Here is a 23,417-nt window from a genome sequence, read left to right as displayed (position 1 = left end):
GAGATTGTTACCCAACCATGCATATGGTCAGCTCATTCCATGGTTAGCTTCAATATGTACCTACCAACACCAATTGTTAAACCAACCAATACCATGAAATCTGTTTGAGGTCACAATTTTAAGAAAGTGAGTCCCTCTGACGTCAATAACGGAATTGAAGCTGTTATGACCAAAATATTCCCGACTGACCAAACGGAGGACATGATGAATGTATTATAATGATATGTTATTTATATAGCGTCTTTATCAAAAGTGCTTTAACAAAACATTCTCAAAAATGCTTGATAAAGTAGCTCCTATTCAAACAAGAACTGTCAGAGAAAACCCTAGACACCAAAGTTGATTCAATTCAGACCTGGGTGAGTTGAAAAAGAAAGAAAAGAGCTTTAGAACTGACCCGGGACAAGCACCCATCAGACACCACTCGACAAGAATGGAATAATTTAGATAAATCCTACAGAACTCATTGTGGACACCAAGAAATACTACTATAACACCCGTATTGAACAAGCTTCCAATTCTTCAAAAGGAACTATTTAGCATTCTAAAATCATTAGAAAAACCAAACACCACGGAGCTTCCTATTTCAATCACAGATGAAGACTGTGCACTAATTTCCCTAGCATTTGAAGGGAAAATTACCAAAGACAGGGACAAAATACTAGCTTCCCAGAGCTTCGGAATCCATCTGGAGGGATTCAGAACCAAAAGAACCAGGGGTCTAGGTAGATCCTCCCGGGCCCTGGCACCAGCTTTCTGGAATTCCCTCCCATTGTCCATAAGAAGTATTTCTGATTGGAATTGCTTCAGAAAAATCTTGAAGACATTCCTCTTCTGCTAATTGTAGCTCTTCTGTCGCTGACTCTGGTCTGATGTACCAGGGCTCCGTTTGCCCTTGTCACTATGTTGGTCTCTTCAGTGTTTGTGCAAGAGCCCTGATGCCTGTAGGTTTTCGGCGATATAGAATTAAATAAATACGAATAAATAAATAAATAATATGCTGTTGGGTCATTTTGACAAGCTTATTTTGAAGGGAAATAATGCAAAACCTTGAAATTGTTTGTTAAATCATACAAACCATTTCACTATAAATTGCCAGGCAGACTTATCCTACAGAAACACCTGTGTACGAGTGCGATACAAATAAAATATCATATCATATCCCTTCACATCTGCCTCCTGAAGGCGCAACTTTAAAAAAAAAAATGTCTTCAAGCAGAACATAAGTATAGATTATGTTATCTGTTTTTAGAAACTACTCATCTATTGATACATTGACACAGTATGAGTCATTACATTTAATGTATATAAGAAATTATCCTACATTTTTAGATTACCCTTTACCTTTAGATATGGATGAGCATTGGTCTCATGTTGTGTCTGGAAATCTATTTATTGTCGGTTGGCCATAGATTATGGAATCAAATTGTCAATTATTAACAGTTAAAAAGAAATAATTTGTATATTTCTAATATTAAATTGATTTTAAGAATGTTTCTTTAGTGTTTTGAAATGTAAGTTGTAAACATTAATTGTATAAAGTTTCGTATGTTTGTACGGTTTGATGGTTAAGCAAGCCACACTAAATTAACAAAAACATTTCAAAATCAAAAGTGCTGTAAGAGGCCATGTGGCCATGCTAAAATCCCAAGGAAAAACATCCCCCCTCATTCATGTAAAATGGAATTCTAGTATGATAAAGATTGCAGGACTTGTATGACCAAAGAATTAATCCTGTTAAAACTGCCTCCCATTAATAAGGGCCCTGACATTGTTAAAGAACGAAGTGAGTATAAAAGCATGAACAATAGAAAGAAAAGGCCCCATGCCGAGTAGAAATGGGAACACCTAAGAATAGCATATTGATAAAAAAATATTACTGTTTTAGAAAATAGTTTCATACAGTTTTGAGGATGGAAGAGGGACGTTTTCGGCATGCATTCCCCCTAATGAATCGTTCACCCATTTTCAAACCTTGTATAAGGAGGGTGAGGATTACTCTAATGAGATGATGGTAGACTCAGATGATGACAGCGTCCTGATTGGCACTAATGCAGCGCTCATTTTTAGTCTCGCAGAAGTCATCATGGCTATAAGCTCACAAGTGCTGTGGCAGAATTGTTCGCAGCAGAGCCGATCGTAGTCAATTTTGATGCAAAACCAATTTTGCTGCAGCCAAACCCGTCAAATCTATGCCCCCACACCTTCAATACGTCCCGCAACCCCCACTTACCATTTGTAAGTCTGTCGCCTCTCCTGAACCTGCAGCGTCAGTTCCATCCCTCTAACGCAGGTCGGATCCGATGCCGCAGGGTCCCCTTGTCTCTCTTTTTTTCCTACACTGCACCCAATCCTCAGGAAGCGTGGCACACCCCCGCTCTCCCCTAAGGCCATCAATACAGAAAATGTGGGTGGAGGACACACCCGCAACCCCCTGCTCCCCAATGTTCAGTATTGATTACCCAATTAGATCGATTTTAAATCGATCGAATGTTACTGGCCAGAGCTACCATTCAATCAATTAAAATCGATCGAATTGGGTAATACCACAAGTGCCATATAAAGATCCTGGCCCATCTGTATCCTGGTTGCCTTATTTGAAAATGAAATATCACTTTAGCACCCTATTTAACATTTTTGATTAATACCATCACTAGAACTGGGCTGGTTCTCAATTTGTAGCTACAGGCGGGGATAGGTCCTATTTTTAAAAAGGGTTGCAACAAAATTCCATCTAACTAGATCTCTGCTTGACTCAACATGTAAAATATATGGCAAGGACCTCATATTAGTTTAAAAGGATAGACTGAAGAGAATACGGCCATCTCAGGCCTTCAAGAGAGATACCGCATAGGGCAAAGTACTATAGAACAAAGCTTTATATGACATCGCAGAAACAGGTTGGGTTGCCGAAAATGCCCATTTATATGGTCTTCCTGGATTTTAAGGCAGTATTCGATAGCATAGCAAGACCCAATGTTTGGTTTACGCTAAGACAAAAAGGAAGCACCATGATTCATACCAAACCCCATTATTGGTTTATACTTGAACAATCAGGCCATGGTTAGGTGGGTCCTGGGAGGACTAGTTGCATCATGTTTTTGGAATTCAAAAAGGCGTCAGACAAGGTTGTGTATTGGCCTAGACTCTATTCTCACTTTATATTAATTATATTGCTGATGAAATAATAGCTCTTTCAGCAGATTCCCCTGATAGTGAATGGGCAGTATATTAGCATATTGTTGCATGCTGATGATGTTGAGTTCCTTTTAAAGACTCCAATTGGATTAAACAGACCGCTCAAATTGTTTGCATCGCTGTGCAGATGCAAGCGACGGGAAGCCAATTACACCCAAATTAAAGTGATGATATGAGCAAGGAATGTGAAGAAAATATCAGTGCATATTTAAGGCAATCAGTTAGAGGTATTGAAAAGCTGTGATTATTTGGCTGTGCGTTTTGCCACCAGAAGTGGAGCATACAAATAGTAAAGAATAATTCGGCTCTAGTGAAATACGTTGAAGCTATAACTAGAGTTGCCAGAAAGCATTGTAATTGTACAACAGCCCACACTTTATGGAGCAGAACTTGTGGGCCTTATTGATACAAAACATCTGTTGATTATTGAAAATGTTTAAAACAACTACTGGGGCTCCCATCATCAGCACCACCTAATGCAGACTTTTGTGAATTCGCATGGTTCGATATGTATAATCTTGCAGTTGTAAAGCCACTGTTGCATTGGGCAAAATTATAGAGCAATGTTAGATGTGCTAGCCCAAGAGGGTGGTAGCTAGTTACCCTGGTTTATTCAGATAAAACAAACACTGGTGAAGATTTTCTTACTAGAGGTGTGAAGGAATCTTTGCTCCATTGGTGCCAACAGCGGTGCACAGGTTAAATCTAGATATCAGAATTGGGTCCTGGAGGCCTATATTGCACAAGATGCAACACGTGTAATCATGGGAAATGATTTAAAGATTAGCTGGTCTTTGCCCAAGAGGGATATGTAGATAACATTTGCATGGCATTTTCTCAATCTTTATTTATAAAGTTTATTTTTGGCATTCTGCCAGTAGCAGCCTTCGCCAGATGTATGCCTCATCTGCAAACAAGCCACTCAGACCGTGCAGCATAATTATGCTACATGGATGTTCCCAAAATTAATTGAGAGACTTGTTTAATTACTGTGGTGAGTCAGAAGCAGGACGAAGACACTATGAGGACATGTTTCACGTAGTTTTATTAAAGGTTTAATTAAAATTATAAGGCATAACTTTCCCTATTACTATGGGTGATCCCTACCTATGTTACAAAGGTGCTCGTCAGTCATTAGTGAATGTCCAAAGGAATAAGTCTGCTGTCCAAACTAATCTAACTGACCATACCACTATGATATTTAACTTAGGTCAGGGGAATGGCTCCCTTCTCCTGAGGGTACTTCTGTTACCAGTCTTCGGATACCTCATTAATACATCATCTTCACATAGTCTCTCATTATTTCTTGTATCGGTCTCTGTAACACTTCAAGTGGGCTTTTAGCTTTTCTCTCCTCCTCGTATATAGCCTTAGTGGATCTTTTATAAGATCTGTATTCCGGGTTACAAGATTCAAAGTATTCTTGAAAAATATTATTTCTCTTGTAGATCTTTTCTCCTGAACAATTACAGTTCACATTGTTCTGGTCTATCTGATTTTATATTATGTTCACTGGGACAGTTCCTCTGAGCTCTGGCTTACAATATTCTCTTTCTCTTATGTTATTCTCTCTTGTATAGAATACTGGGTACTTTCCCCTTTTCCCAGGGTATTATTATGCACTGTTCTTTTCTTTCACTCTCATGATTTTCAATACTTCTTTCTCTTAAATTACAACACTAAGTTCATCAGGTTCACGTTCAACTTTTCCTTGTGAATTGTACAGGAACGTGTTTCTTGCACGGTACAATGTTTTTTTCTGGTCCTGCCATTATTCCTGTTCTCCCTGTTAGCGCCGATTGTGAAGGAGAACATCTTCGGAATTCTGGTTTCTCTCAGAGCTTCCCTCTTGTTCCATATTGCTGTTGGCTTGCTTTCACCAGCGTTTCCTTCCTCTGGTTTTCTCTTCTCTTCACAGTGTCCTGATATTCTGTTGAGTGACTGGACACTTTGTTGCTTTATGCCTCTGGTGGTATGAGGGATAGTTTGTGGGCTGGCAGCCCACCACGGATCCTTCATGGTCCCTCCACCACCTCCCTCGGGGCTTGTACCCATTCAGTGGGGATTTGCCATAACTCTGGCGCCTCCCCGTTCAGTGCAGTGCAAGCTTGATACTCGTAGGCTTCAAGGCTCACACCTACTCTGCCTCCTCCAGCTGTTACCCAGCTCAGGGCCATCCATTACCTGTTGCTCGTCGGTTCCTTGCTATTCAACGTAGTCGTCCTAATGGATTGGATACTTCCATTTAAAGGAACATGTTCTCTTTCTGGGTGACAAAGGAAAACATTTGTCCCAGTCTTGTTGTTTAAAAAAGTATCTGGTGTTTTAAAGCATCCCATGTAGGACATGGTGTGCACAGCTTTAGGGGGTTCATCACAGGAGCCGAAGTACTTGTCCCCTAAGGGTGAGTCTCTCCTGGTGAGCTCCCACTTGCCTGGTCCCCTAGCGAGGGTGTTGAAAAGCTTGCTCACATCCCTAGCCTCACAGGTGGGGGGCTCGCCATTGGGGGGGGAAGGAACACATTCCCTCGATTCATCACATTACTTATAGCATCAGGAATCTTGCACTGGCATCAGAGTTTTGGGTTTGGAAAAGTACTGATAAGGCACTGCAGAAATGCCTTAAGGAAAATAAAATATTTACATACAGGGAAGAACAGTGCTCTTGATTGTAACAGAATGTATAATAGATAAAATATCAGATTTGACAGGAAACAATGAGCTTCTTACAATGCAGTGATTTCAAGTGACATTCTCACCAGGTTGTGGTGGGGAGTAAATGGAACAGTCAGACAATATATGGGTGGACTTACATAGATTAAGGACAATCAACATTAGACATTTTGAAGTGCAGGTAGGTGGTACCGCCAGCTAGCTATGTTAGGGATGTGAACAAGATGGAAGAAGTGTTAAAGTGGAGGCAGTGAAAGTAAGGGAAAGAGGCAGGTTAGAGGTGAGGGAAAAATGTTATTGTGAAGGCAGATGAGAGGTAGGTTAAGAGGATAACTTGGAGGCAAGGAGATAGGCTTTCAATTTGGCTTTGAACAAATCTGTGTGGACTTGAATATGACTTGATGCTATAGAGGTCGCAAAGAGGTCGCAAATTATATTGGTTTTATCTCTTTCCTTTTAAATTGTGTATTATGATGCATTTAATGAGGGAGACAAACCATCATAATGGATATTTATTGTTTTTCTTTTAAAATCTGATATGATGATGGGTTTATTGAAATGAAAGCAAGAGGCAGCATTTATTTTAGAGTTAAGATGTTGTAGAATAAATGGTGTAATATGCTTTGTATATTTTATCAATGTTTTATGTTGTATTTTTAATAGGCTATGCCTGAAATATACTTGAAATGCACTCATTGGTGATTTTCTAATGCACTTATAAGCCACTTCATTGCTCCATTATATTGTAAACATTGTATAAGCTGCCCAGTACCAGAACGCCTTGTTCACTATCTTATCCCAGTGCGTTATTGGAACAAATCTAACATCTGGCATTGTGCTGTGTAGGGTGAAGAATAAGGACAGAGAAGGCAGTTTAGGAAACAATTTCAGCATGGGGCAGGAAGAATTATCGGAAAAAGAGGAGGGACACAGACACATTTGCTTTACTAAGTAGGTTAATCTACAATTTTTTACAGCCACTTCTCTTCTTGACGTTTGCTTTCTTTAACACACACTATGAACAGAGTATGTTCTTACAAACAAATGGGTTGTTTCTAAGAATATGCTGTAGCCACATCATCTTTGAAGCGTAAGGAATTAATCCTGATCTATCCCGAACTCAGTCTTATCCATCAAATACAGACCAAGAACTTTGCCAGTGTAGCAAGACAAATCTGAACATTGATATAAATATTAGTAATGATTGCTATAAAACAATTCAAATGATGGTGTAGCCTAAATCAATGTTGCTCCCGATGTTGAAATCTGAATTAAATACCCTTTTCCACATCTCTTCATGGGTACCTACATACAGAATTGACCTACAAGTAAGATGATTATGCAGGTTCAATTCATAAACCCATCAAACAATTTTCAATTTCCTTTTTTGATTTTTGAAATAATGTGTTAGCTGGTATCGGTTCAAAAGTAATTTGTTACTTACCTTTAACTTTTGTTTTCCATCTATCAGTATCCATTCAAATAGATATTTCTCCACTATGTATCAATCACATGATACATAAAAGCCAATGCCTAACAACAACTTCTGTTAAAGTGACCTGAAGACTTGGCTCACTAAATACAAAAAGAAAAGCTTCTAAGACTGCTTGGTGGAAAAAACATTACAACAATCGCAAAGAGCGAAGTGAGCAGCCACGAGTGCTGGGTTTGAACCTCATTATCGATGATCTAATTTTCATTTACTTTACTCAGTCATTTCAGAAAGGCACTTGACAGGTATATCTTTCATTCTGCTCTCTCGATATTAATAAAAGTCTTAATATCAGGGTGCTGGAGAGATTGTCTCTCAAGAAATTACATCATAGACACTGTTCTTTATTTTTTTTTGTCTGTTCAATAAACTGGTTCAGCCATTATTCTTATTTCAGATTTTTTGAGTTTTCGAGTTATAGACAAATAATTCTGTTATGGAACGTGTAATACAGAAATGCATTATGAGCCAAAATGTACATATATGTTCATTGTTCAGTCCTTGTTGGTGAACCAGGGATCTTCCACATATATATTTTTGGGAAAAGAGAAGACAAAAACAGTAGTTTGCAGTGGCCAGCAAGGTCTGTATACGCGAATATTTGGCAGGGGTTTAGGTGTGGATTGCCTCTTCTCATCTGCCCCCTCCCCCACACACGTGATACAGAAGTCCGGACTTTCTCTGCCAAATGCATTATATTACTTGTTGCCTTGGGTCACTTTGTTGATCATAATAAATCTTACTTTGGGGGCATTCAAAATGTTCTTAATATAAAACTCCACATTACAGATGCTCCTCTTTAGTTCTTTTTTTCTAGTGTGGTCAATTAACTGGTGCAACCTGCATAAAGCCATCCTTAATTTATATGTACTATACAGTAGGTACCTATGACCGGGGCACATTCAGGCATGGTAATGGTTTAAGCATGGATAACTGGTTGATTCCACAAGGTCATCTTTTGGCCAGAGCACAAAAATATCCACGGTTTGATCCCTCCTAGACAAAACGCTGGTCTGTGACTTACTGTAGAACGTCATCCAATTACCTTGATTTTATATCTCTCTTTACACACAGCACATGCACTCCAGTGCCCACTGGAAGTAGCCATCAAGAGTACTTTGCACTTGTGGTACATCCCAAATAAACAGACATGGTTATGTCTGTAAGGTGTTCTGTGCCCCCACAAGAGCAGACCACCAGTGGATGTGTAAAGATGGAGCCAAGTACCCCCACTCAAAGCTCCGCCCCCATGCTGCCTATATGTTGGGAGTCAGTGCCAGTGAAAGTGCCTATACCGAAAAGAATCCTGGAAGTAAGGTCCCCATTCAGGAAACCATATATGTACTCACAACAATATGATGGTCATTTAAATGAAATACGGAGGAAGTGTGAAAAATGAGCAAAAAAGAAGACTGGTGATGTCATGCAAAGTACATTTGTATAGAAGCAGTAACGCAACTAGACCAAGTATTCTTAAGGCTGGCTACGTATTGAATAGATTGTGGCGATGCGCCAATGTATAATCATATGAATGTATGGAATATGGATGTTCCACAATGCACTTTAGCAGAGTCTGGATCCAGTGAATAGAAAGGCTTTTTCAGTGTGGCGCAGTTGGAAAACGACTTAATGATGGCAGTGAATTCAATATAGGCTTGGCTGGCCCAGCACCAAGAAGTCAAGGCCACCGGGAGCCTGAATTTTTCATGCAGAAGCTACAAAACGTGTGAAAAGAACAAACTCCTGTCTGAGGTGAGGTGCAAAAACATCGAAGACGTCAGAGGTTCATCATTTAATAGTATTTTAAATACAGCATAAGCTCTGAAACATGGTCTACAGTCACATGGTCGGATGAAAATAGATACTGGATTGAGCTGCATCGAAACCAAGAGACAAAATATGCCTATACTCCCTTCTATTCTCAGGCACAGAGAACATTTGCAAGGCCATGATCAAAGGGCTAATTGACTGGCAGACTACAAGAGTGATGATAGATGGCATGCTAATCAGGTGGGAAGCTATGATCAAGACCAGCCCACCAGCACCTTGCCAGCCTTCGTGCTGCTAGCTTGTGTGGAATATTACAGAGGGGTACAATGGTGAAACCCAATTATAGAGGGCCACGTAATAGAGAACCCTAGAGTTTGTATAACCAATAGCACATGTATTTGATGACATTTATAGTGGCTTGCACTAGGAGGGCTTAGTTGCCCACCTGATGTTAGAGAGCCAATCACTTCCCTGACAAGTATGGAACGTATACCTAAATGTTCCCTCTAAGCCAATCACTTTTACAAGTAGATTTTTGTAGTTTGCCACATAGATTGACGTCAATGATGATGAGGTTTTACTATAAAAGTTGTGTTTTTTATGAAACTCGCTGAGTGAGAAGATCGAGCGTATGTTCGTTGATGTTCGTTGTACTCCCTATTTTAGATAATTGCAAATAAAACAGACTTACTTTGCCAACTTCCTGAGTCAGTCGGATTATTGATGTTTGAGTATATTCTGCATCCCCATCTATCTCAAAGTATTGCTACCTCGTCTTAAAGGGCTTGTGTCAGGGACACAGGTTCAGATGTGGGTGTTGCATTATTGCAACATAAAAGAACCTTCAATAACATTTGCTGCAAACCTAAACCTTAACCTGCTCCCTCCCTTACACAAGAAGATTTTTTATTAATTCTTAATTCAATTAAAGGTTTTGATCCCTCTTCCAATGGTTGTCCCGCCATGGCTGTACCGTTTACTGGTTTCTGTTCCTTGGTTAAGGTGTAAAATGATGTTTCGTACAGATGTTAATACACGGGAGCCCGGCATCGATCTCAACGTCAGTCCACACTGTCACAGCAGAGAAGGCACGTCAAAATATGGGTTATTGCTATATCTGTTCTGTGGTACAACTTTACTGCCTATTTCCATATGTTCTTAAATCCTATGGGGTTATTGTATTTACTGCTGCACAGCCTTGCAAGCTTTGATACCTGTTCTTCAGTGGATAACAGTCGATTTAATTATTGTGTGGTGCCCACTGGGGTTTTCTTTGTATTGCACAAATTTATTTATAATGGGGGCTCCTTTGCACCTCTGTATCCTTTGACGGCTGTAGGGGTAGCATCATACTTCATGTGATAGTTGCCGGTGTTAGGACACTGTGCTTCAGTGTGGGGCATGCAGCAGCAATTCCACAAGTGCATACTCGGCAAATAGGAACTGTAAGAATGCCTACTGAAAATGTGGCCCAAGGATAATTAAATGAGCAATGTATAACAACATCACCTCAAGCAGCTGGGGACACCTTGACTGTGTCCCTCTGTGTGATGAAATAGGTCATTTCCTATGGTGCTGTTCACAGTCTGGATATGTAGACTGGATACTTTATTTCAAGGTCGAATGCCAGTACTTCTTCTCTACCAATTCTCTAGTTGGGAAGCACATATAATCATATACAAGCTTCAACACAGCATGGTGTGTCACAATACGCCCATCATCATGCCTCGATGCCCTTAGGCAGCTAGTGCGCTTTACAAATCCAAATCATCTTGAGGCTGGAGTTCAGTGCCTTATTTGTAGGTCAGTACATAGAGCAACATGTCAGGAATGGTTAAACCCTTGCGCCTCTGCAATACGGTTTGCATTTTGTACCACACAGTGGTAATTGTGGAGAAGTATTAGGGATTGCTGAAAAATAAATACATTTGTAGGCGGTGGCTCACCAAGATGCAGGATATCTTATCAGAGTAAAAGGAACATTGTGTACTGGCTGATATTACAAGTGCCAATAAGAAGAATTTATGGAATGGTGGACTTCACAAATATATGTCGTTTCATAGAACGAAGTAACATAATATACAATGACGGATTTAATAATGATATAATTGTTTTTAGGCAGAGCTTCAACCTAGATTCCTCCCACTTTTAAGTGTTGCAATAACTAATGACACTATTCCCCCAATTTGATGGCATTGAATTCATCCACCTGGGAAGGAAGAATGGCTGAGTTACACTTCCCTGGATTCAACCCCATGTCTTCAGGTTGCACACAGCTCTCTCGAGCGGGTGCTTAAGATACTCCACTAGCTTGCTGTTATGCAAACACTTAACACATAAATAAAGGATAAAGCCTGAGCTAGAGGATTCTGATAATTCTGGAAGGATAGGATTGGGTCTCCCAGCTAAGGCTCTGCCTGCACCACCAGTCTCCTTCTCGGTCATTCGACCAATGAAGTGAGTGTCAGTCACCAATCCTACTGCAGTCTCCACTTCTCCTGCGCCATCCCATACCCTCTGCACTGCACTGGTCTCCCACTTCACAACTAAAACTCAGGACATCCTGTCCTCACTCTCCTCTACTCTCCTCCCCTCACTTCCCCTCCCTCTTCCCTCACCCGCTCCCATGCCACCTTTGGCCCCCCTTCACTTCCCTCCTACTCTCTCTTTCTCGCCCATAGCACCTGATGAGGTTTCTAAACAAGTCCTCTCTATGAAAGTCTCCTCCAAACAGGTGCTCCACTGCTCCTCCAGAGCTATCAAGGACAACATTGCCTCCCTTGCTCCAGCCTTTGCTGATTTCTGCAATCATTCCTTTGGCACTGGATCCTTCCCACTACCCCTCAAGAACTCCCTTGTGCACTCTCGTCTTACAAAGCCTTCTGCCGACCCTTCCTGCCCGGCTAACTACCGCCCATCTCCATTACCTCCTTCCTGGGCAAACTGGCAAACTCTTGGAGAACTTGTTCTTCTCCCAACTGATCCACCATACTGAATCTTCAGAGCAGCCAGAGGCACGGAAACTGCTCTCCTGAACACTGTGATGACTTGCTCTCAAATCTCGATTCCCGCTCTCCCTCTGTTCTCATCGTCCTCAATCTTTCCTCTACCTTTGATACGGTCAATCATGACACCCTGATAAATCATCTCAGTGATACCCTTGGCATCACAGACCTGTCACTGGACTGGTTGACCTCCTTCCTGGCTGACCGACATTCTCAGGTTCAACTGGGCCCTTTCCTCTCCTCTCCTCTACCATACTCTCCACCTGCGGTGTCCCTCAGGGCTGGATCCTCTCGCCGTGGCTCTTCAATATCTACCTTGCCCCTCTGGCTCACTTGATCGCCACCTTATCTCCTCACTGCCAGTGTTATCCGGATGGCACGCAACTCTCCTTCAATCTTCCCTCCACTTCCTTCTCTTCTTCCTCCTCTCTAATGCCCGACTGACTGATATTCAGGCACGGTGTGCTGCTAACGAACTCTGCCTTAATGCCAGTAAGACGGATGTCCTGCTCATTGGGACCCCTGCTCCCTCCTTCCCTCCCTCCTACTCTCTGGCCGTCCTCCATGGGTCCCCTCCCCTCACCCTCTTGAGAGGCAAAACTGGCATCATCTTCAACTCCTCTCTCTTCCTCTCCTCACATCGCGGACCTTGCCAAGAAGGACCACTTTCAGATGCACCTCCTCAGAGGCATTCTTCCTTTCCTCACTTTCCCCAGAAACTCAATGTCTCCAGAGCTCTGGTCCTCTCCAGGCTGGACTATTGCAATAGCCTCTTCCTCAATCTACCTTTGTCCTCCCTTCGCCCTGTTAGGGGAGTTTTCCCAAAGGCCACTTGAGGTAAAACTTCATAAAACTATCCCAATGGTATACAGGTCCCCAACTCTTAGTATCAGTCTGTAATACTCATGGAACCTTAGTAGAGTGGCAGAGCAGTCGGGTTTATCATAGGAGGAAGATGAGAGCTATAGGCAAGCACACCAAAACCAGTTAGTAAAGAAGATCAAAGAACACTTATACATTAATATTAAAATATAGATTATAATTGCACAAGAAAGGTCTTAAAATACTAATTTCATTAAACCAATATACATAGGAATACTTTTAAATACTTTTCAAATGCCAGTGCTTAGTCTGTAGCTGCTTGCGGTTACAATTGTTACAAAGTTTGACAAAAATGACAGTTCTACTTTATTATCGGTATTACCGCGCAAAAAGATATACGGCAATTGTATTTAGTTCGGAAAACCACATAAAATGGAGTCTTTTTTTAAGAAGGAAAACCGTTGGTTAGTCATACAGTAGCAGAGCTTAAGTTTCTAGAGGGAGTTTTAGCTTTTAAAGTCTGATCCCTAACTATGTGGAACAGTCAGTTTGGAGAGGGCTCAAAGTCTCAAGAAGCAGGAGAACAGCAAAGGTTCAGGTGGATACTTTCAGTCTCTAGTTCAAGATGCTAGAAGAATTGACAAAACGCTGGAGACCCTGTTAAAGGACTCGCAAAAGGGACACAGCCGACAGCTTAAATCAGGGTAAGAGTGGACACCCTGGACACTGCTACGTGCACTCCAACACTTGAGAGTGACTTCTCAGTTTAAGGTAAGCAATACCTTTTCACCCCACAGTACCATAGGTTAGAATAAATGTTTGTGGCTGGATTATCCCCGATGTAGCAGCGCTGGACTCAGTCTCTGGATTCCTTGGTCTGGTGATGAAAGGCAGGACAATGAACGTGATCTCTCCACAGTAGTCTCGAGGGAGGACCTCTGGCATGGATTTTTTCAACTTCTCTGGTCAATCTGTGGTTTTTGGCGCCTTTTCTGCAGCACCAACAAAGGACACAATTCGCCCGGTCAATCTTCTTCGGCTCCTGGAATCCTGCACTCCGGTGAGGGGACGTGGATGAGTTGGATTTTGTCTCTGGAGGTTCACCTGGAACTCAGCAAAGACTTGGATGCATCCGCCCTTGGAAAGATGATGCTCTACTATTGGGTCGGAGGTCTCCTGGTATTCGTGATCTGCAGCTCTGGAATGCCACATCACCCACCTCGGGAGAGAGCTTGGATTGTAGTTCGTTCAAGGACTGGTTGGTCCCAGCAGCCAGAGGGAAAGAGTTGTCCTCTACAGAGTTCCTCTGTCGCATAGAAAATGGGGTCAGGACAGCAGTGTTCATTTCATGGTATTGCAAAGGGTCTGCTGACATCTCTGGTCGTGTTCTTCTTCGGTTACTTCAGTCTACAGTGGCCGACTTGCCTTTCACCTCAGGATACTCACCTTTTATTCAGTTTCAGCACACACACCTCTGCAATCTCTCTCAGCAGTTTACAGAAAGGGGCTGATGGCTGTTCAAATAGGACAGCCAGACCACCAGTGGGAGCTGGTTCCATTCAGGCCCTCAGTGAAAAACTCCTCCCCCACTTTCTGCCTGCCCAGACACACACACCTCCCAGAATGGTAGAAGAAGGGCTAAGAAAGAACAACCGTGCTACAAATTGCAAAAAAGAAAGGAGCCACCATGTTAGTACATAGATGACCCTATTGTGCCCAACCCAGACTGAATACAGTCTGTGGTAAAATAAATAGCACAATAGTTGGCAGAACAAATCCACTGCCACCAGCCATTAGAGGGTTGACTATGTGACTAAAGAAGTCACAGGAGCAGAGAGAAGATGGTTACTAAGTATCCCCTTGGCACTCCACATAAGGTGGTTTGTGCCAATTTCTCGGAGTATAATGTTTTAGGAGGGATACTAAGTACCCCTCTATCCTTAGGAACAGTAGTAAGGATAAAGAAAGAATCTCAAAGGAGAACCCAAAGGGTTCCCAGCAACACTGCACATAAGGAGCTGTGTGCTGCACAGATGCCTTAAAAGAGATGTGGACTCCATAGTAAAGGTAAAACATGGAGAACAAAAAGACCGAGCCCATTAGAATGAATGAGTCGAAAAGAGGCTCGACTCATTTAGGATACAAAGAAAAAGGTCCATAAGTCCAACAAAATGTTCTGCGGGTCTTACTAGGAGAGGGGATGAAGCATAAAAATGATAAATCTCCCTAACACAGCCCTTTCAACTAATCCAGAACAGGACTGCAGGGCTTATCCTTAGCCTCAAGCCCAGAGACTGCATCTCTCCAGCCCTAAAATCACTTCACTGGCTCCCAGTGGCTGCAATGATCAAGTTCAATACCCTCTGCATCATCCACAGGGCTTTCTGGGGCCTGGGACCCTGCTACAACTAACTCTCTCTTCCTAAATACCTCCTTGCTAGAAATCCTTGGTCTACTAGCTCCAACTCTAAGATCAAATGCTTTTCCAACAGCAGAGTGGGCGGTAGATCTCTCTCTTTGGAAGGAGCCTCCCTCTGGAATGGCCTCCTTGTCTCTCTCATGCTAGAGCCGGATCTCCTTCAGTTCTGGAAGCTTCTCAAGACCTTCCTTTTTCTCTTTTTCCTTCCCTGCTACTGGCCCCCTCTGCCACTTTGACTGGCTGCCTGGTCCCTTTTGAGTCCTACAGGGCACCAGGCCATCCTCGCTCAGTCTACCCCAGCACATGGGTCTCCCTAACCCCCCAGGCCCCTATCCTGCACTTACCCTCCTAGGCCCCTTTCCGATGACAAGCTTGGCAGGGTGTGCATCCCTACCGAGCATGGTCCACCCCCGTCCTAGCACTTAGCGTGAGGTCCTCACTCCTGGTCCTCACTCTCTGCATCCCCTGGCACTTGCCCACCTGGCCTCGCCTTAGCACTTGCCTAGCCCCATGGACCCTCTTCTTTCCCTCCTCCTCCTCCTCCTCCTCCCCCGTGCACTTGTATGCAGCCACTCTGCCCCTCACTTCCCTCTCACCCTAGCATTAGCCATTTCAGCTCGGCTGGCACCACCCCCCGCCACTTACCCACCCCCCCGCACTTGTTCCTGAACTTGCACGATCTGAATGATACAAATCCTAGAAAAAACATTGTTGTTTTCTCCCCCGCCTCGCCCCCTTTTTTTGTCTTGTGGCGCCATGAAACACCATTTGATGTATAGGCGCTTTATAAATACCCAATAAATAAATACAAATACAATAAATGATAGCAAAGAGACAATCAAAAGGAAAGCAGTCAAATGGTGCAAGACCTTTGCCAGAAACTTTAAAAACATGCAAAAAATAAATGTTTTAAAAGAAGATGCAAAATGTCATTTAAGGAATGGTGATAAATACATGAACCTGCCGTCCAACCAGATTGTATTGGAACATCAGGGCCTACAGAACGTAGTAGCAATAGTTAAGAGAACAAGAATGACAAATTAAATACTAGATGGGTTTGCAAGTCTTCATAATCCACTGGGGCGGCTCATTTGAATTAAACAACTGTACTCCTACCAACACATGGCATACAAACAATACATCTAATGTAATACGCTGACAATGGAACACAAAAAAGGTAAAAGTTAATAAACATACCTAATTCCAAACATACAGTGGACATAGTTAAACAGTGCTCTTCTTAACATAGTTGTGTCTACATCTTCATGCGTAGCCATGGTGTTGTAAGTTAGATTGTATACCATCCTAAACTTGTCATCCAGGAGATGCCCAATGTCCGAATATAGCCTATTAACCAAAGAGAAGCCATGATCTTCCCAGGAGTAGTCCTGAATGGAAAGAAATCAAACACGCAGTTTTAGAATAGGACAAAGTGACTGCAAAACACAACACATATTCTCAATCAAACTACATTTCCTACCTGATAGAACCTTTGTATCTGTGCTACTACTGTGGGAGTCAGTGTGAGTTGCTTCTGGTGGGACCACACATTTACCTGACTACCACTTTGCAGAGCTGTATCTGATAGTTTATAAGAAAAAAGCAAAAGGGAAGCATAACACAGGGGAATGTAAACAAATAGAAGCAACCAAAGCAGGCAAGGGATGACACTGAAATGACAGGATAGCCTGTAGCACAAAATGTACAGTTTTCGTGGGATGTACTACTTGATCATGACTATGGAATAGGAAATGTTAGTTAACATAGTAGCTACAGCCTTCAAGAGCCATGCATTATTTCTTACAACTTCAAGGAATCTTGCATCAGGCAGTGCGTACAGAGGCTTACATGGACAAATGATCTGGGAAATGTCAGCCTTAGTTCGCATAATACAAACAACCAGTTATAGAAATATGTTTACGATCAGAGCGGAGATAGGATGGAGGAGATTTGCTAGTATTAAGAAATAGGATTTCAGAGACTGATGGGTAGCCTTCAGCACTAGAAGATCTGGATGGAGATTCTCGTCTCTCAGACATCAAAGCTGGGGACCTAAACCAAAAATGGGAAGGCCAAAATCCAGGATTCACAAGAGTGGGGTTTCACTTTGGTATGAGAGTTTAAGGATAATATGCTGGTAGAAGGTGAGGGTTCAAGCAACACAAAGTAACAATGATTTAACAATGCACATTTTTCAAATAAATCACTCTGCCCCAGGACGTTTTCAGATCATACAAGCAACGTGAAACAGATGCTTTCAATTTTGCTTTGAAAATAATATGATTGGCAGAATACTTAAACCCGGCCAACCCGTTTCTTTCTTCCTTTAACTGCAATACTACTGTTCAATTATTTTTGCTATAGAACATACATGTTTTCAAACTGTATTAGACATTTTAGTTAATGCCTTCTGCATGTAAAACATCCCTGTTCCCAAGACTAGTTTGTTTTAAAAAGCAGTACACATTTAAGAACTTTTCCCATGAAGACCTAGTTCAATGTGGCAGGGGTTTAGTTTGATGGTCCTTGTACAGCAACTCTGCATTCTGAAAGCAATGCAAGGTTGTTTCTAGCTATAAAACCTTTGTCATAGTGTAACTGTTCAAACTAGATGGACACAAGGAAACATCAGCGTCAGCCATTACTGGAACCACGGGCGGGGGGCAGCAAAATCAGGCGCTCAACTAGGAGATCATGTACTTCATTGCTAAAATTATTTTTTGAGGGGAAAGGTTATACACGAAGTGCCCAAATACACAGTAGTGCACAAAAAGAAGAAACTGATGCAAGCATTCAAAGCGACTTCTTTATTGAGAAGACCATCACTTTAGCCAACAGAGACGTTGGCTGGAACCGCCAGACACGTCGTTAGAATTTTTTCTGGTCCCCCAAGGAGCCCATTTCAATGGACATTGAGAATTCAGGAGGCAAGTAGTCATGTTAAAGATCTGTTTTTACTTTTGGCTATTAGGTGGTGCTTACGTGCTACCTATGAGCGGAAATCATTGCATTAGAGTCCAAAAAGGAGGTAGAAGATATGTGAGGGAGGTGAACACACAGCTTGTGAGTGCTGTTTGGTCATTTACTCAACCACTGACAGCCCATGGCCATGCAAATCCCTATGGCCTTTCCCACCCATCACCTTCCTGTCCCTGCCCAAAAACCTTGGCTTGCCCACGATATTTATAAGCAGCCTGCTGAGAGGAAATGGCTTAATTGAAGCTTTAAATCCAATACAATTCACGACGGCCTGTCTGTAAGTGTGTGTGGTGCTTTTTCAGCTCTGTTCTCTGAATGTTGGAAAACACAGGTGATTCAATACTTTGATTTGCTATCAAATGGTGAGATGGCCTTTGACAGAAAGCCTGCAAGTGCTTTAAACACTGCTTTATCATTGTCATACAGAGGAAAGGTGTACAAGTGCTGGAACAGGTGGTCACAAAAGCCAAATTCACATCTTACCATCACTGTGGCAGAAAACACTACCCCTACAGATTGTGGCACAAAGGTAGATGCATCTATTTATTATTCCTTCAATGTTAAATTGCATATTGTATCTTTTTGCACCTGAATTGAAGTCTCTTGAATTGATAAAGCCTGCCATTCACTCTTCAAAGAAGTTATAGATACTAGAAAAAAAAACGACTTTAATGATAATTTTTTATGGTTGCTTTTCTACATTTGTATAAAAGAGATCAACACCAGACTAGCCAGGGCAGCGCTAAATGTGTTGTTGGAGTCAACAGTATATTCAGATATGAAATTCTTCTGATTCCATCAAAAAATGCCTTGACAACTGGAACTTACTGCATAACATCGATGTTGTGCATAACCGATGGCTACACTAGAGGTACGATCTGACGGAAATGATTTGATCCAGGCGGTTGCTTCATTGAAAAGTGGAAGTTTTTTGCTAATGTTAGGCATAAGTTGTTGTGGTCCACTAAATCAAATACCGCAGATAGATCAAGTAGAAGTAGGATGCAGAGGTTCCCTAAGTCTCTGATGGCGTCCATCTGGTTTTTTAGATCCATTAAGGCCATCTCAATACTATGCCTGGGGCGGAAACCGGATTGTCTGTCCCCTAGTGAGTGGTTGTTTTCAAGGTGGTATTGAACTTGGGTATAGGCCATTTTGTCTATGACTCCAAGCAGAAGGGGGACTGTTGTGATGGGTATGTAGTTGGTGGGGGTAGTGGGGTCAAGGGTAGGTTTTTTGAGGAGAGGTGTAACCCAGGCTTCTTTGATATTCGCTGGGACGGAATTAGAGATGAACGAAGCGTTCATGAAACTGGTGATGAGGGGAGCTAGGGTGGGTGCGCATGCCTTAACTAGTTTAGCAGGAAAACTATTGCCTTTGCAGTTTGAAGGTTTGAGCGAGGCTATGGTACTTGGGTTGTGGTCACTGCAGTGAAATGGAATTGAGGAATGGTTGCTGAGGTGTTTGTCTTGAGTAAGGGTGTGAGCTCAGTGGTATGTGCAAAATGTTTTCTTTGCAGTGCAATTTTATTTTGAAGGGTGTTTACTTTGGAGGCTAGCGCGTCCTGAATGGTAGTACACCAGGCTTTTCTCACAATGGCTAAGCTGGGTAGCGGTATGGGCGTTTCCTGTTCTCTGATGATTGAGAACAGTTCTTTGCTATTGGAGGTGGCATTGGAGATGCAGAAGTTCAGGGAGTTTGCTTTGTGGGTGATCACTGCGAGTTTGTATGTTTTGGATATTGCGTGGAGTTCTTTATTGGTATTACTGGGTGGGTTTTTTCTGGAGAGGTGTTCAAGTTTTTTTTTTCCTTCTGAGTCCAATGAGTTCATCATTGAACCATGGGTTGCTACATTTGGGTCTTGGTATTTTGGATCTACAATGGGCTACTTCAACGATGGCTGTTTCCAGGCAAGGATGGTAGTGCAGAGAGATACCATCAGGATTAGTGTTGTCTATGGGTTGTGCATTGAGTAGTTTGTTCAAGATGGGGGTCAGATTTTCTGGGGTAAGTTTCTGTGAGTTTCTCACCATAATGGGGACAGGGGGGATAGTAGAAGGTACAAGGTACAAGGTCATTGGTCATGGTTAGGTAATCGATTTAGCAAGTGATCCGTCCAGGATATCTCTAGGATGTCTTCTAGGGAGACTCCTAGGGAGACTAGTATTCAGTGTTAGAATCCAGTCTAGTATTCCTCCTTTTGAGTGGATTGGGGCATTAGCAATGTGAGTGAATTGCATTTCGAAGAATGCATTATGGAAGGCAGAGGCTTTGAGATCAGATACGTAGTGAAAGCCCAGATTGATGTCTCCTAGGAGGATGAATTTTGTTTTGGGTTTAATGAACGGTTTAATGAGTAGAGGTAAGTCAATGTCTGGATTATTAGTTGAGCTAGGAGCTCTATACACTATAAGGAAATTGATGGTAGTTTTTGAGTTAATTGCTAGTTTGAACAATAGGAGTTTGTATCCCGTTAGGGTCTCTGTTTTGCATTCTCTAAACTGCAGGATGGTTTTGGCAATGCTGGCAACACCTCCTCCGGTGGTCCCCTGTCGTTCTGCTCTAAGAATGGTGTACTCTGGAGGAATGGCTAGTGTTAGTAATGGACCTGAGGATGGGTGGAGCCAAGTTTCCTTCAATACAAGGAAGTCTAATTGGAATTCTAGAGTAGGATTGTGCACGTGAATGGCGTGTGCACCTAGAGACCTTACATTAAGTAAGGCGCCTTTTAGTGGTGCTTTGGGAGATGGGGAATGGGGAGTTTAGGCTGGTGGAACCAGTGTGGGGGTTTTGGTTTCATGCTGTGTTTTGTGTGGATTGGGTTGTGGTGGGTTGTAGAGGTATGGGGTGACGGTGGTGACTTGTGGGTACAGTGTGTCAGGGCTGGGGGCTGGAATAGGCCTGTAGTGATTCACAGAAGAACAAGTTACTTCTTACCTTGTAACGTTCTTTCGACGGGATGTTCCTCCGACGTATTCCTCATCTTAGATATCTCCTTCCAGCTCTGCTGGCCTCGGAAAATTTTTCTCTAGAGGGCGCTGCGCGTCGACGTCCTCCGAGTCGATGTCCTTCGACAGCCGCCGTATCGACGCCGACGTCATCCTGCCTATAAAGGCCGCGCGCAGTGTCCGTTGCTCAGTCCCGTTTTGTAGCCCACAATAGTACTTTCTGGACTAACTAATCACCCTGAAGGAGCGTAAGCTGCAACAACAAGGGAAGTAGAACTGCGGGGATGGATGGGAGGGTCGATGAGGAATACGTCGGAGGAACATCCCGTCGAAAGAACGTTACAAGGTAAGAAGTAACTTGTTCTTCGAAGGGATTGTGTCCTCCGACATATTCCTCATCTTAGATAGGCTCCCATAGCAGTATTCTATTATCGGAGGAGGGAGTACTGACTTCACGCTGTCTTCTATTGATGAATAGAATGCAGTACAGCCCTTCCAAACCTAGTCTCTTGACTGGAGGAGGAATCCAGATTGTAAAAACGTGTAAAGGTATGGACAGACGACCATGTAGCGGCCGCACATATGTCTTTAACCGACACGCCTCTTTTGAGGGCCGATGAAGCTGCAATACCTCTGGTCGAGTGAGCCCTAAGGTTTTGAGGGGGCTCCTTCCCTGCCAGTTTATAACATTCCAGAATGGCTAGAATGATCCATCTGGAAATGGTCTGCTTAGTTATTGGTAACCCCAGCTTGTGACCTGTGTAACCTACAAACAGCTGGTCTGCCGGTTTTATCCTGGCTAGTCTACTAATGTAAAAACTTAAAGCCCTCCTAGGGTCTAGCCTGTGTAACCTCTCTTCCTCTTTCCCCGGGTGAGGAGGAGGATAGAAAGATGGTAGGGTAATCTTCTGAGTGATATGGAATTCAGAAACCACCTTTGGGAGGAAATTAGGCTTCACTTGCAGGGCAACTTTGTCTTTGTGAAATATAGTATGAGGGGGTTTACAAGAAAGAGCTTGTAATTCGCTCACCCTTCTAGCAGATGTAAGTGCTATTAATAAAACAGTTTTAAGGGTAAGGAATCTTAACGAACAAGAATGGAGAGGTTCGAAAGGTGTACCCATCAGGAAAGTTAGTACTAAGTTTAAATCCCATAGGGGAACTTGGAATGGTCTTGGGGGATACACATTGGTTAACCCCTTTAGAAACTGTATTACCAAGGGTAATTTGAAATAGGATGGTTCTTCCGCAGTGCGCTTAAAGATGGATAGCGCTGCGAGATAGCCCTTAATGGTGCCAACTTGAAGGCCTGAATTTGCCAAATATAGTAGGAAGGACAAAATCATTGGTGTACCACATGAAAAAGGGTCGATATTCTGTTCTCTACACCAGCTGCAAAATCTGTTCCAACGGCAGCGGTATAAAGACTTTGTTGCTGGCCTCCTTGCCGAAAGCAACACCTCCATAACATCATCAGGGAGGTCCCAATCCTTGTACCTCAGCCTATCAGAAGCCAAGCGTGAAGGTTGAGGGTTTTGATGTCTGGATAGAGAACCTGACCTCCCTTCTGTGAGAGTAGGTTCTCTCTGAGTGGAAGTCGAATTGGAGGGCAGATGGACAAGTCTAGAAGGTCCGGGTACCACGTTCTCCTGGCCCAATCCGGGGCCATTAGGATCATGGTTCGCCGGAATCTTCTCAACCTCCTGATCATTTGAGGAATGACAGGGACCGGTGGGAACGCGTACAGAAGCGGAAACTCCCAGTCCACTATGAACGCGTCTCCCAGAGCTCCTCTCGGGGGAAATTCCCTTAAGCAGAACAGGTCGCATTTCCTGTTTTGGCTGGTGGCGAACAGATCTACCTGAGGGGTTCCCCAAAGAGCGAAGATCTCTTGAAGGACTTCCTGAGCTAGCTCCCACTCGTGGGAGACTGTGTTCTGCCTGCTCAGAGCGTCCGCTGTCAAGTTCTTCTCTCCGGCTAGGTGAACTGCTGATAGAGAGATTCCTTCTTGGATTGCCCAAAACCAGAGCTGCATCGCCTCTCTGCACAGGGGTAGTGATCCTACGCCTCCTCTTTTGTTGAGGTAATGCATGGCCACCGTGTTGTCCGTCA

General features: G+C 42.9%; 1 protein-coding gene across 1 annotated transcript in view; it reads right to left on the bottom strand.

Annotated features, from left to right (window-relative positions):
- The window catches only part of SESN3 (sestrin 3), a 428,084-nt gene that overhangs the window by 75,546 nt on the left and 329,121 nt on the right, over positions 1-23,417 (bottom strand). Inside the window, exon 8 of the mRNA XM_069639226.1 lies at positions 16,576-16,766. Within this exon, the coding sequence (XP_069495327.1) occupies positions 16,576-16,766 (191 nt within the window). The remainder of the gene's footprint in view (positions 1-16,575; positions 16,767-23,417) is intronic.

The sequence above is a fragment of the Ambystoma mexicanum genome, chromosome 7q (genome assembly GCF_040938575.1).
Source record: "Ambystoma mexicanum isolate Mex_15411 chromosome 7q, UKY_AmexF1_1, whole genome shotgun sequence".
Classification (NCBI taxonomy): Eukaryota; Metazoa; Chordata; class Amphibia; order Caudata; family Ambystomatidae; genus Ambystoma; species Ambystoma mexicanum.
The sequence above is the reverse complement of the archived record's forward strand: the minus strand, read 5'-3'. Positions and strand labels throughout refer to the sequence as shown.